We start from the raw sequence: 12,589 nt of genomic DNA, 5'->3' as shown, positions 1-12,589 counted from the left end.
AGCATAAACACGGTGTGGTCTGATTAAGGTGTGAATTGGAGAACTCACACCTTGGGCAAACACAACACTTCAGTCCAACACATCATCAATCAGCCCTTAATTAACTAAAGAGAGAGGCTTGGACACTCGAGCGATGACTACGTGTACCCTCCTTGAATGGTCACACACAAACACGCTGTCTCGCATACAAGCACTAATGAGGGACAGATCAATTTGTGTTGTCACATAAACTCCACAAATAGAAGCAAATAAAAGGAAATGCAATATATTTTCCCTATGCTTGATCCAATTCCAATATTTTTATGGGTCAAAATGTACCTGAAGCTGAAAAAACTGATTTAATCAGTAATTATATATATATATATATATATATAAATTGAAAATATAATTAACAGTTATAAAAGTAACTAAACTAAAATGAAATTACAAGTTGCCAGTGTCACAAAAGGTATAAAAATATTACTACTTAATTACTATTAAGTTGTTGTTTTTTTTTATGTGACCCATCAGCCACATTGAAAAAATATTTTTCCAGGCAGGAATGTGATGTGAAAATGTGAAAGAGCCCATTTAACAGGAAAACAGGGAAGACATTGATCACTCTAAGCAGTTGTGTGGCAGTTGACTGAAAACTGGCACATTTTGGATAAAATGATGAGCTAATGTCCAAAAGTGAGTGAAACATTGAGTGTCAGTGACCCAAGCGTGGGCAGGCTGAACTAACTAAAGTGGCTGTGGGTTCAATCCGTCCTTTTTATTAGCATGTCAACAAAGCACATCTTTTATTACATTCTTTTTCCCTGCGCCCACTTTGACTTGCAAGTCCAACTGATGGCATGGAGAGAATTAAACAGTCATCAGTCATCTGAGAAAACATGTTTCAATTAAGAGTGAACTGCCAGCTTAACTAGTAACAGACTTGAAATGAAATAACTGTGCAATGAGATCTTCTAAAAAAAAAATCTGGATATGTGCTAAAAGGAGTGATTGTGAAAAGTGAAGAAATCACTACTGAGCACATCTCTAATACATTATCCCCAGTCCAGTGCAGTTCTGCACTCAGAGACAGAGACATGGAAGAAAGAATTTGAAATGTCACAGGAGGAAGAGGAGGATGATGAAGAGCACCTAAGCAGGAGGCTTGTTATAGCACTGCTAGGATCTTCCCCCAGTCAACTCTCATCAGGCCAGCTGCCTCCTGTGCTCATTAGCACAGACTCTTAAGGAGCTCCTAAAGACTTTGTGAAAAATGAACGCTCATTTGAGAGGTCGTTAATTTGCACTGTTATGCAAATTAGGTGGCAATTAAGCGATAGATCAGAAGAGCAGTGCCCATTTATAACAAGTGAACAAGCATTATGACACAGTCAGATGGTGCCAGAGAGAGAGCTGAAGATGCATGGTTTGTCTGCACAGGTCCGACATACAAGTTCAGCGAGAAGGAAGCTCTGTGCTTTTAATATGTATGGCTGGTCAGCACAAGATTTGACCAGCAGTTTTACAGCAGAGCAGCCTTAAATGACTCTGTTCTAGCATTTACACACATAAATGGTCACACACACGTCCCAAACTGATACTAAAACTAATCTCACAAAAAATGACCTTGATTCAAATTAGTTGACAGCATTAGAACATCATTCTATTGATCAAGACTGATAAAGAGCAACTCAAGTTTATGAGGAAAAGGGACTTCCCAGTATCTATAATAACCCAACGCATTCTGCCAATCTTAGTGTGGGTAGTACCCGCCCCTCCCTCCACCAACCCCCATGTTTCCATCTCTCATAGCATTTATGACATGGTGTGAACTATACAAACATACTGTCTAGGACAGCAATGTGCAATGCTGCAGAGGGGTGGAAGGCTCCCATCAATTGTAATTAATCCTTAATTAGTCAGGATTAGGAGGTAGGCTCTGACACACTCCCACCCCACCACCACCACCTCCAAAGTAATGCAATCCAGCTGAGACCACATTTACATATCTTTAATTAAAGAGACGCCAGTTTCCTTTAAGACCAAAGCCTAAAAGCAGTGTGAGGCATACATGCTGTGGGTGTGTTTGTGTGTGTTTGGGCAGGAGTTGGGTGGGTCACCCAGCATCTTCTTACTTTTTTTACTGGGACCAAAAAAAATAAAAAAATAAAAAAAAAATAATAATAAAAAATAAATATGATGCTTTTCCCATCATATCATTCTGCCCAATTTAATTTCAAATTTTAACTGCTGCCATTTAATCTAGTAAGCATGTCCAGAGATGCATGGCGAATTTAGTTGTTTAAATTTCCGTTTTTCCCAACTATGAACCAAATGACTAAATATAAGGGTCGACATGATCAGCATGATATGGGCAAGAGATCTTAACAGCACCAGAACAAGCTATTTAGCATCATATCTGCACACAAACCTCATTTGATCCCCAGTTGACCCCCATGTACTCAGTGGGCAAGCACTAACCCTACTGTTTTGGCGTCAAAAGTCGAAACTGTCTTTGCCAAATTGGATCTAATCTTACCACGCTGTCAGTAACACAGTCCATGCTGTTAATGCTTGTAATTAACCATTTAAAAAAAAAAATCTCCTATATCCAATTGTACATTTCCTGCAACTCTGATCTGCTTGAAATTACTAAGTGACAGCTCAGTCAAAATCGCTGCCGTTGGTGAATCCAAGCCAAAAATTATATTGCAGCGAACATCTCCAGTGAGCATTTCCCATCCTACAGCACGCTACAGACAGCATTTCCCTTTGTCAGAGTACAGAAGCCCAGTTCCAACAGGAATAATCTCACATGGGGAAATCCGTTGGCCCACACACCGTTACACCCAAACTGAAGGTTGGGGTGTCCTGCCTCCCCAGTTTGAATTGGGGGTGGGGGTGATGGTGTGCCTGTCAGGGCCAGGGGTCTGTGTGATATTAGCCGTCTGCCAATCTGGCTTGGGGAATGGACACCGAGTAATTACTCCTGCTCTTACTGCCTCATCAATCTCCCTGTATTGCTCCTGCAACCCCAACCCCCCCCTCTACCCCACGACACATACACTATCTTTTTTTATTCTCTTCTGAAAAAAGGCGAGAGAGAGAGAAAAAAAACGATTGAGTGGCAGGACACAACGAAACACGAGAGAGATTTTTTAAAAGCCAATCAGATAATCCCAAACTACTGCATAGGGAGTGTAAATTAAGAATGGACCCTTTAAAACATAAAACCAAGTGGATCGTGTATTATCATTTTAGACCCTGGTGATAATAAAATTGAAAGTGGGGATTGCAAAGCTGCCAAAAACAATTTTTTATCTTGATACTGCTTTGGTTTAAAAACGCACTGTATGCTTTCCCTCATAAAAATATAATAAAAGACTTCCCATAGGTTCCTAACAACTCATAAAATTTTATGGCTGTTCCAAATTGGGCTCTTTGAAAACTAATAATAATTAAGTTGCTTAAATGAGGCATGTGATTCACTAGACTTCACGTACTGTACTCTTGTCAAAGTTAGTGAAAAACAAACATCTAAGTTAATCATGTGATGCTGAAAGGGGACTTCCTCACAAAGATTGCATGGCACCAGCTAATAACCTCTGACTGTGTGATGTTTTGTCGTTAACTTTCATGTATGCCCTCTAAAATAAAAAGGTTCACAAATCAAGATGAGATTTCTAAAGCCTAATAAGGCAAGTTTGTGGTGGTGAATATGCAGGGGGCAACTGTGTGACTTCTGAATGCTGTTTCTTCGTTTGTTTTTTCACAACTACAATCATGCTGTAATGTAATTAACATGTAATTAGGACCATTTGGTTGTTTTAACAATATTGTAAGGCACAGGAGCGCTGCAAATACTGGTGAAGTATTAACTTGATTAAGGGACTTACATGGTCTTCAAAAACATTACAACTCCAATCAGCTTATCTTACATACACTGTTTTAATAATGTAAAAGAGTTAATAAGCGAACAGAAAATAAATTTGGGATTTATTCAGATAGATACTAACCTATAATGACACGCAAAAGGTCTGCACCAATGTGGATGCATTCCATCAGTTTACAGGACCAAGTAAATAGGAACCAGCCAGGAGGTTTAAGAAATGCATTTTAAATTAAAATCGTATATCTCTAGGAAGCCAGCACAACAGCCAACATGATATTTCTGACAAAACGCCAACTTTCAGTAACAAACAATTGGTGTAAAGAGATATGAATTTTATAAATTGTGATAGCAACAGTCCAATCTGTTGCAAATTTTTCCCAGCTGCAGCACTGGGAAAAAAAAAAAAAAAAAATATCACAAGCCAAACAGTTCAGTTCTTTGAGATTATGAAAAAAGATGAATAGGATGTGATGATGGGTTGTCAGCTAGCTTTACAGTTTACTAGCAAAGTGCTGCTAGCTGTGCTTGTGGGCATCAACGATGAGATTGTGATACTTGTACGTGGTTAGAAAAATAAGCACCCACCCTACATCCTTAGGTAAGACAGTCAAATTAAACAAACAATGCACGGCTGATAATATTTTAAACCAAATAATTTACTTGTGATTTAGAGAACCAGACAAAAAAAATAATAAATATAATAAATATTAACAATGCACAGAGAGTGGGCTGCTGCCAAGAAGTACAGCAGACAACCGGCACCCCAGACACATTGTTAGGACACTGGCATAACTGGGCACCTAACAGAGCTGGCTCAAATTAACATCACACTGGCTACAGGCCATGGAGGTGTCCTATTTAAATCCTCACTGTTGTTGCATGGATATCTGTGCCATAGGTGTGCAGACACATCCATAATATAGGAGCACTGACTGACACATTGTCTTAATAATAAGAGGTGACATGGAGCCAGGCATTTCAGTCTAAAATAGGAGTAGGTAGCCGGTTTGGCTGGTACTTTATACACAGCCAACTAGCAGCATTTCTCCCAGACTTATTTATCAGACAGTTTATCCAGATGAGTGGCAAGCATTGGGGTGTGGATTTGCCCAAGTAAGGGAGAGAGTTGAAATAAAAACTTTTCTGCCTCCAAGGCAAAAGGGGTAAAAACGTATGTAGTTGCTTTAAGTCCAATTGTAAAAACTAGTTTTTATTTCCAGTTAAAACTCATCCAAAAATAAACAACTGGGTATGTTCAGACCTGAGAAAGCTGGATGTGAGCAGGGTGACAGAACAGAGTGAGTGACAGACTCAATGTCATGTGTAAAGAACAAGGAATGCTTAAAAGTAAAGAGAAATGCCTCAAACATGCCCAAACTAAATGGAAAACTTCTGAGAGTAACTGCAGTGGCTTGTGAGAGATTTTGGCATACGCTGTCCCATTGCACCAAGAGCTATTTTTACAGCAAATACCCATGAGAGTGAGGGAGAACAGAACCGAGTTGAAGCAAAGCCACTGGCTCTCAACTTTGATCATTCCCCATCTCTCTCCATGTGCTTCAATTTATTTTTTGGACTTCATCCTTAATAAAGTATTAATAATCAAATTTCACGCAGATGGAGGTTGTGTTTGCTGTGACGTGTAAAACGGGTGTAAATTTGGGTGGGGGTGGGGTGGTGGGGGGTGGGGTGGTGGGGGGGGGCTGATTTTGGGGTAGTGGAGGTGAGTGCGGGGGTACTGGCATTTGCGCAGAACATTTCCTTTACAATGAAAACAATCTAACCAACTGCAGCACTCAGAGGAATTCACCTCCCATCCCCCACATCCCCCCTCCCCTCCTCCACCACCATTACATTACCATATCAAAGCCCCGAGTTCAGAGCAAGACTTCTCTTTCAAGAATGGGAGCGAGGCATAGGGAGGGAGGGGGAGAGGACAAGACCGAGGCAGCAGGAGTAGACCCAAGACCGAGTTTGCTTTTATCCCCACTTGGGGTGTGTGTATTCGTGCAAGAGAGGCAGAGACTGTGTGTGTGTGTGTGTGTGTGCGTGTGTGTGCGTGTGTGTGTGTGTGCGCGGGCGGGCATGTGTGCAAGTGCATGTTTGTTAGGGAAAAAATACTGCAGAAAATCTGTGAAGATACTAGAGGACTACTGATTGGATCTTCCACGCGCTGCACTGAAGAGAAGTCAATTCACATTCCACAGACACATAATGGGGCCTGCAGGGGGTCTGGTGGAGTAGCAGAAAAATGCCAAAGCAGGTACACTGCGCTGTTAGGAGGGCACTGTGTGGCAGATGGCTGGCAGAGTACAGAAAAAGCCAAAGATCTCTATATTTTGGGGTTGGCATTTAGTCCTCAACCACAAATCTATGCTCACGCATCTCCATGCCTTGTCGGTTTTCTTACTATACAATGCTCAAGGCCCTCTCTCCAGTTTGCTGGGAGACTAAATGTGAAAATCAAAGTGAATGGCATTAGGGTAAATAAGACCACTGGTTGCCTGGGAAACAGTGTACCCTGCCCCACTCACTCAAGCCTAGCCTTTACTTTTCTCCCATCACTGGAGAGCAATAATACATTATTGACAGAGGGCCACAACAGGCAGCAGTGCAGCATTTTCAAATTGTATTTGAACAAGGGAGGGTCGCTGTTAGAAGATACACAAGGAAAATGAAAGAAAAAAAATTGCACGGAAAGACAAGAACAGGGAGAGCCTGGCAAAAGGAGAGAAATCAAACCCACCCCATTCAAGGTACCATAACCATCAATCTGCCTTCCATCCCAGGCTTCCTCCTTTGAACCCCACTACAATCCCTCACATAGCACACTGGAATAGCTAACAAGAATAAGCAGCATGCTTACGTATAGAATTAGAGCAAAACTGACATATTTACATAGACAATCATTTGTATGAGATCGTATGTACCTGAAACTCAGCATTATTTATTAGTACAGTATCAGAATTGTTTCTTGTGGCTCTACATATTGTGTTTGGATGACAGTATTGCATTGATATGCATAAAATTGGATTCTCAGTAGGTGATTATCCTCTAGGGTAACTTTGGAGTATAGGTATTTCAGTAGCAGTGAACCCTCTTTGTACTGAAAAAGCCTGACAGTCTGATCTCTCTGGTGTAAACTAGCTGTACATGACCCTTTGGTCAGGTTCAGATTTGTTTATTTAATCTAATAGTTTGGTCATAACAATTTGAACTAGCAGTAGGCTTTTATTCCCTTCATATATATATATATATATATATATATATATATATATATATATATATATATATATATATATGTATATATATATATATATATATTTTTTTTTTTTTCCTTTTTTTTTTCTTTTTAAATCTGTAAATGTACAGCATCCATAAGATCTGCGTACTGTCATATTACAGTTTATGATGAACAATAATTAAAAACAAAGTATATTTTTGTATTGAAAAACAAAACAGGATGTGAACTAAACATGTAAAAAGATGTTGTTGAGCAAGTAGTTCTGACTGACTCAAGTTTCAAAGGCACATATCGAGTAAGATTAGTTTCAGCAGGTGAGTGTCTGGAATGGGACCAAAAATGTGTAAAGTTTAGATAATTATTTAATTACACAAATGCATATTTAGGATGATCTTGAACCCATGCATACACAAAACATGAGGCAGTTAGTTCATGACACATACAATCATAATAGCTTTTTGAGAGTGACTTGGTGGCAGATAAAGTGAAGCAATAGCACACTATATCTCAACAGTAGGTTACAGCCTGTGCAGCCTGGGGAACAACCTGAAAAGGGAAAGAGTGAAGTAGAAACTCACCCGTCTTTTCTTTGATCTCACAGAGAACGCTGAAGAGGGCTGGCTTCATTCTGTGACAGTTCAGGGCATGCTTCCTGTAAGAGAGAAGAGGGAATATGAGAGGGAGAGAGCAAGGAGGATTACGATAAACAGACCTCCATCTCAAGTCATTCCATGTTCTCTCTCATAAACAGGTAGTGGAGCTGTATGTATTATGCATATAGCATTTCAAGAGTGTGGTGGAAGACGTCAGAACAGAGCCACATTGTTTAAAGGCATTTTCAATAGCCAAATGCCTTTGTCAGTGTGTAAACATCCCTGATGCGTCAATCTGAACCAGCAAGAGTAATGTTGTCATTTGGATGCTTTGCGCTGTGGGACAGGTAATGATGCCAAACCTCAAGGTCATCATTACTGAGCACCAGATTCCAGAGTTAATACACAGTAATCTAATTTTTCCCTGTTACAGAAAGACTCCTTCCATGAATGTACATGGTAAATTGATAGAGAGGATTAGGATTAAGTTGCAATTTTAATTTAATCAGAGACACTCTCTCTATTGCCAAATGGTCTAATAGCAATTAAAGGAGAAAAGGCACAATTTCTACCATTCTCTAGAATAAAATCAAAAGATCGAAGAAACAAAATTCCCATGCACCTACACACCCTCATAAAACTTACAGCTCATTATAAGGTATAAAACTACAATACTGTAGCAGACCCCAGCCCCAGTATATTCCTAAATTACCTGACAACTTTGTCTCTTTGTAATGCTTTGTAATGACAAGACACAATAATTACGTCATATTAGTGGCTGCACACTAATTTAACTGCGTTTTAAAAGTACATTTTTTACATTCAAAAACATGCGACGACAAACATAGAAATGTGTAACTCTGCATGCAATACACTTGACTACCTCCTGTAGCGCTTAATGCTCCATCATTGGTGAGCTTGTCAGAGATGAGCTTTTAACTCTAAAGTAACTGTGTTAGTAGTTTGCAATGCTATGGCTGCATTATAATGTATAAATTTGTACACTTACTGTACAAAATTATCAATAATCCTAAAAGATAAGGATAAACGTACTTGGTTACTTTCTATTGATACTTTTATATTTAAACATACATCATTCATAACACGTTTCAAGAGCACCAACTTTGGTATGCAATGGGAAAATACAACACAGATAAAGTTAGGTGAAATACCGAAAACAAAACCAACAAGAAAACCTCCATTTCTGATGGACATGATGAAGATGGATCAAGAAACACCTGAAGATCACCCAGATTTAAAGTTTCTATTCCAAAGAGAATGACCAACAACACATTAGAAACAACCACAAATGAATATGATTTGGCTACACCTGACCGCAACACCAATTCCAGTTGTGAATGTCCATTGCAGTATTAAAGAGGGGACTAAGGTGAACTAGCAAATTGGGCGCCTACTGTATATGCCACGAACGACTGCCTTTCTGTGAGATCATTGAGGCAGTATGATGTAAACAATTGTGTGTCTAACATTTAATATGTCATTTTGTCCACCAAATCGGTCACTGCTGGATTTGAGTTGGGGGAGGGCTGCCTTCAGCATGGAGGGTATGAGCAGGAGGGGGAGAAGGAGGTGCTCATGCGGTCCTGTACTGACCTGTGCTGGAAGTTGAGTGGCAGGCCACCCCCTGCCATGCCCCCCCCTGCTCTCCCTCCCTCTGTGGGGTCGTCTGATCCACCCCAATGCGCCGGCGATTCCTCTGGCCAGCATCTGAACATATGGCGACAGGGTGAGAGGATGAGGGCCAATGGTGCGCAGGAAGTGTACTCTGCAACACCGAGTTCTTGCGCTGCCATGACCACTCCCCATCCCAACACACTGCCACCCTGCATGACAAGGGCGTCATGCTCGCGTGTGAGCCACCTCACACATTAACTGAAGATCATGACCAAGGGAAAGATTGATGTGGGCTTGACGAACCTGATCAGAGTTAAGTATGATGTTGATAAGAGATAGTACAGTTTAAGTGAAACCAGCGCCTGTTATTTGTACGTACTTACAACAGGCTTGTCACGAATCTAGTAACGTTTTGGCCTTTCAACTGAAGTTAACCTGAGAGCCAAAGTAGCCAACGGCCATGCAATTGCACAAGCTAATTTGTCACCTAATTATATTTACATACTGTTCAGATAATGTCCGAATTTTTTTGTTTGCTCATGGCAGCATCAAGAACTTAAAGTGCAATGGCCGCACAATGTGTATTAAGTCTGCTGATCAACAGTAAGCTGCAATTTTTTTTCTACCAATTATACACACATGTACCATGAGGAGGACCTGCTTTGAGATGGGACTTAAGATCAATAAAAGCATACAGCAAGGACATCTGACACTTTTGATGCAGCCACACCTTTAATTAGTTTTTCATAACACTCTGCAAGCATCTAATAATAGGACTCCTACAAAATCCCCTGGTTCATAACTGGCCCTTTAAATCACCTAAAACACTGAAAGTAATTGATTCACCATAGTTCAAGAGTGTGTAAATGGTCAGCACAAATCATATAGTGAAGAAGAAGAAAGAAGAAGAAAAAAAAATATTCAAGAACCCCAAGAAATATTCCAAAGCAAAAATATTTGCAGCTGTCCATTAAGTAAAGCCTGATTAAGTCCTCAAACTTGTGGTGAAGAAAATGTAATATCCCAGTGTTCATAGGCTGCTGGTATAGCATCATCCCTCCCCCTCACCACCATCTCATTAATAGAAACTCGATTTGCGGACAGCTGCACTCGCGTACACATTATAGGAGAATTGATTGCACCCAGCACACAATGAAAAGGATGAACACCAGGGAGGGAGGGAGTGAAAGAGGAGTGAATTAATTAAGAGAACCAGGTGGTCAAATGTTGGGTGGAAAATCACTAGCTAATGACACATCACACTGTGGCCACAGTCTTGCAGTGGACGGTTGTCTATTGTTGAAAATACTGACGCTTCATCTGAAACTGACCTTATGCTCCTTGAGCCACATGGCAAATGACTGCGAGTCAGTCAGCTCAGTGTCGTGTATACAACCTACAATGCTGAATCCTAAAAACACCTCAGCACAAGCATTAAGTGATGAGTGATGTGAATGAACCACTACTCTCACATACAGCACTGAGCTGATATGTGGGACAATTGAGTGATCCTTACCTTAATGTCTCCACTCATTTGCATTTCAATGACTAATGTTATCGACACTCGTTTGACGTAAAGAGGCATATCAGATACATGTTATTATGATTAGGCAAATCTAATTTGCCATTGTCTGATAAGTAACGTGAAATGTTTGCACACATTACCAAAATACCTATTTAGAAAAAGAAAAAAGCCACACACACACAACAACCAAAAAAAACTTGGTGATCTGCAGCCTGCAAAACAAGCATTTTGTATTTTGTTGACATACGCCTTATACCTGGTGTTAAATGGAAAATGGCGTCCTTAACTTTATATTGTCCTATGAGTCTGAGGGAAAACCAAAAACTGTGTTTACCAAAAACCAATTTTCTTTGTGCAGGGGTTAATTTGATGTCTTTGTTAAACCAAAAGCAGTTACGCTTTGAAGGGGAAAAAGGCGTTTTTATGCGTTTCACACGGTTTGCACACTCAGTATGGAGTTTAAACTTTTTAATGCAACACCCCATTGACAAAACAATTTGGATTTTACGTTGTCGCCGATTTTTAGCCAAGTTAACATTTTTTCCTAATGTTATTTATTTATTTATTTTTCAATCAATTTGCAACGGAGCACGATTTGAATCAACAAAGAGCCTCCTTCCAAAGTAGATGAGCATTGTAATGAGGTGGTTCAAGTTATTCTTGAAGTAAAACCAATGTTATTGGCTCAGCAGCGAATTGGAACGTAACGTGAAATTGTCTTAATGTTGCAATTACGCATTATCTTACGTGCAGGTTTCATAGAAACGCGTGAGCCCCGAAGCAAAAGTAAAGACACATACAGCGCACTTTAGCTTAGCTATCATGTGTGGAAAATGGCACTTCGCCTGTCTTACCTGGCCTGTGCTTCGTCCAGGCTTTCGTCGGTGATGGCCATTATTTGCTGTAGAATATCCCCTATGTCTTGCTGAGGCTGACCGAGGGACTGCTGTTTCCTGACCGAGTCCGGATCGACATCAGCCTGTTGTAGTCCACCGAGTCCGGTGAGACCCGTCATCATCCTGGTTTGGTCATCCATACTTTCAAAGAAAACTCGCCGTTTTCCCCAGTCGAAGAATACACACAAATAGCTAGCCTGTTAGCTAGCCAGCAAAGTATTTTCTACGACAAATCATACACTGCTTCTTACCGTGCCCGACAGCGACGATTAGCGAATAGTTAAGGGTTGTTGTCATAAAACAAATTGCATAAAGGCCTTTACATTTGCTTGTGTTTTGCCCCCCTCAAGTCAATAAACGCGGCCAGGCTAACGTTAGCTAACCGCCGTGTGGAAAAGCAGCTAGGTTAGTAGCTGTAGCCCAGCAGAAAAGCAGCAGGGACACACATGCACAGACTGTGTGAGCTTGCCAACAGCGCCTCGCACATTTTCGTGGGGAGGGAAAAAAGTAAAAAACGAAAAAATTATATATATAACAGCAGACGAGCACTCTTGGCTTCGAATTAAAACCGATCGTTTCAAATGAGGGGGGGGGGGAGAAAAAAGAAATAAAACGTGAGAAATAGCGACGAAGCTGTGGAAGAACCGTCTCGCTCCCAATCAGAAATCTCCTACCAAAACAGACTACGGGGGTTTGCCATTGTTGTTGATGTCGCGCGAGTATGTGGGATGTTCTGGGCTGCGCGAGCGCTGTACGTCGCGTTGACCATTGAACTCATAGCGCCGCTGAGCGCGAGCTTGCGGGTGGGTTGATCAATCCTAGAGAAAG

General features: G+C 40.7%; 1 protein-coding gene across 5 annotated transcripts in view; it reads right to left on the bottom strand.

The window, feature by feature from the left end:
• pbx4 (pre-B-cell leukemia transcription factor 4) overlaps positions 1-12,589 on the bottom strand; it is a 26,356-nt gene extending 13,767 nt beyond the window's left edge. For 2 of the 5 annotated variants that reach the window (XM_029508671.1, XM_029508670.1), the window contains exons 1-2: positions 11,720-12,582; positions 7,691-7,764 (exon numbers count right to left, since the gene is read on the bottom strand). In XM_029508671.1, the coding sequence (XP_029364531.1) occupies positions 7,691-7,764; positions 11,720-11,901 (256 nt within the window). In that variant the 5' untranslated portion in view covers positions 11,902-12,582. Of the gene's footprint in view, positions 1-7,690; positions 7,765-9,319; positions 9,434-11,719 lie in introns of all 5 variants that reach the window. The other 3 variants (XM_029508669.1, XM_029508672.1, XM_029508673.1) reach the window with 3 other exon arrangements.

The sequence above is a fragment of the Echeneis naucrates genome, chromosome 8 (genome assembly GCF_900963305.1).
Source record: "Echeneis naucrates chromosome 8, fEcheNa1.1, whole genome shotgun sequence".
NCBI lineage: Eukaryota > Metazoa > Chordata > Actinopteri > Carangiformes > Echeneidae > Echeneis > Echeneis naucrates.
This window is presented reverse-complemented; position numbering and strand designations above follow the sequence as displayed.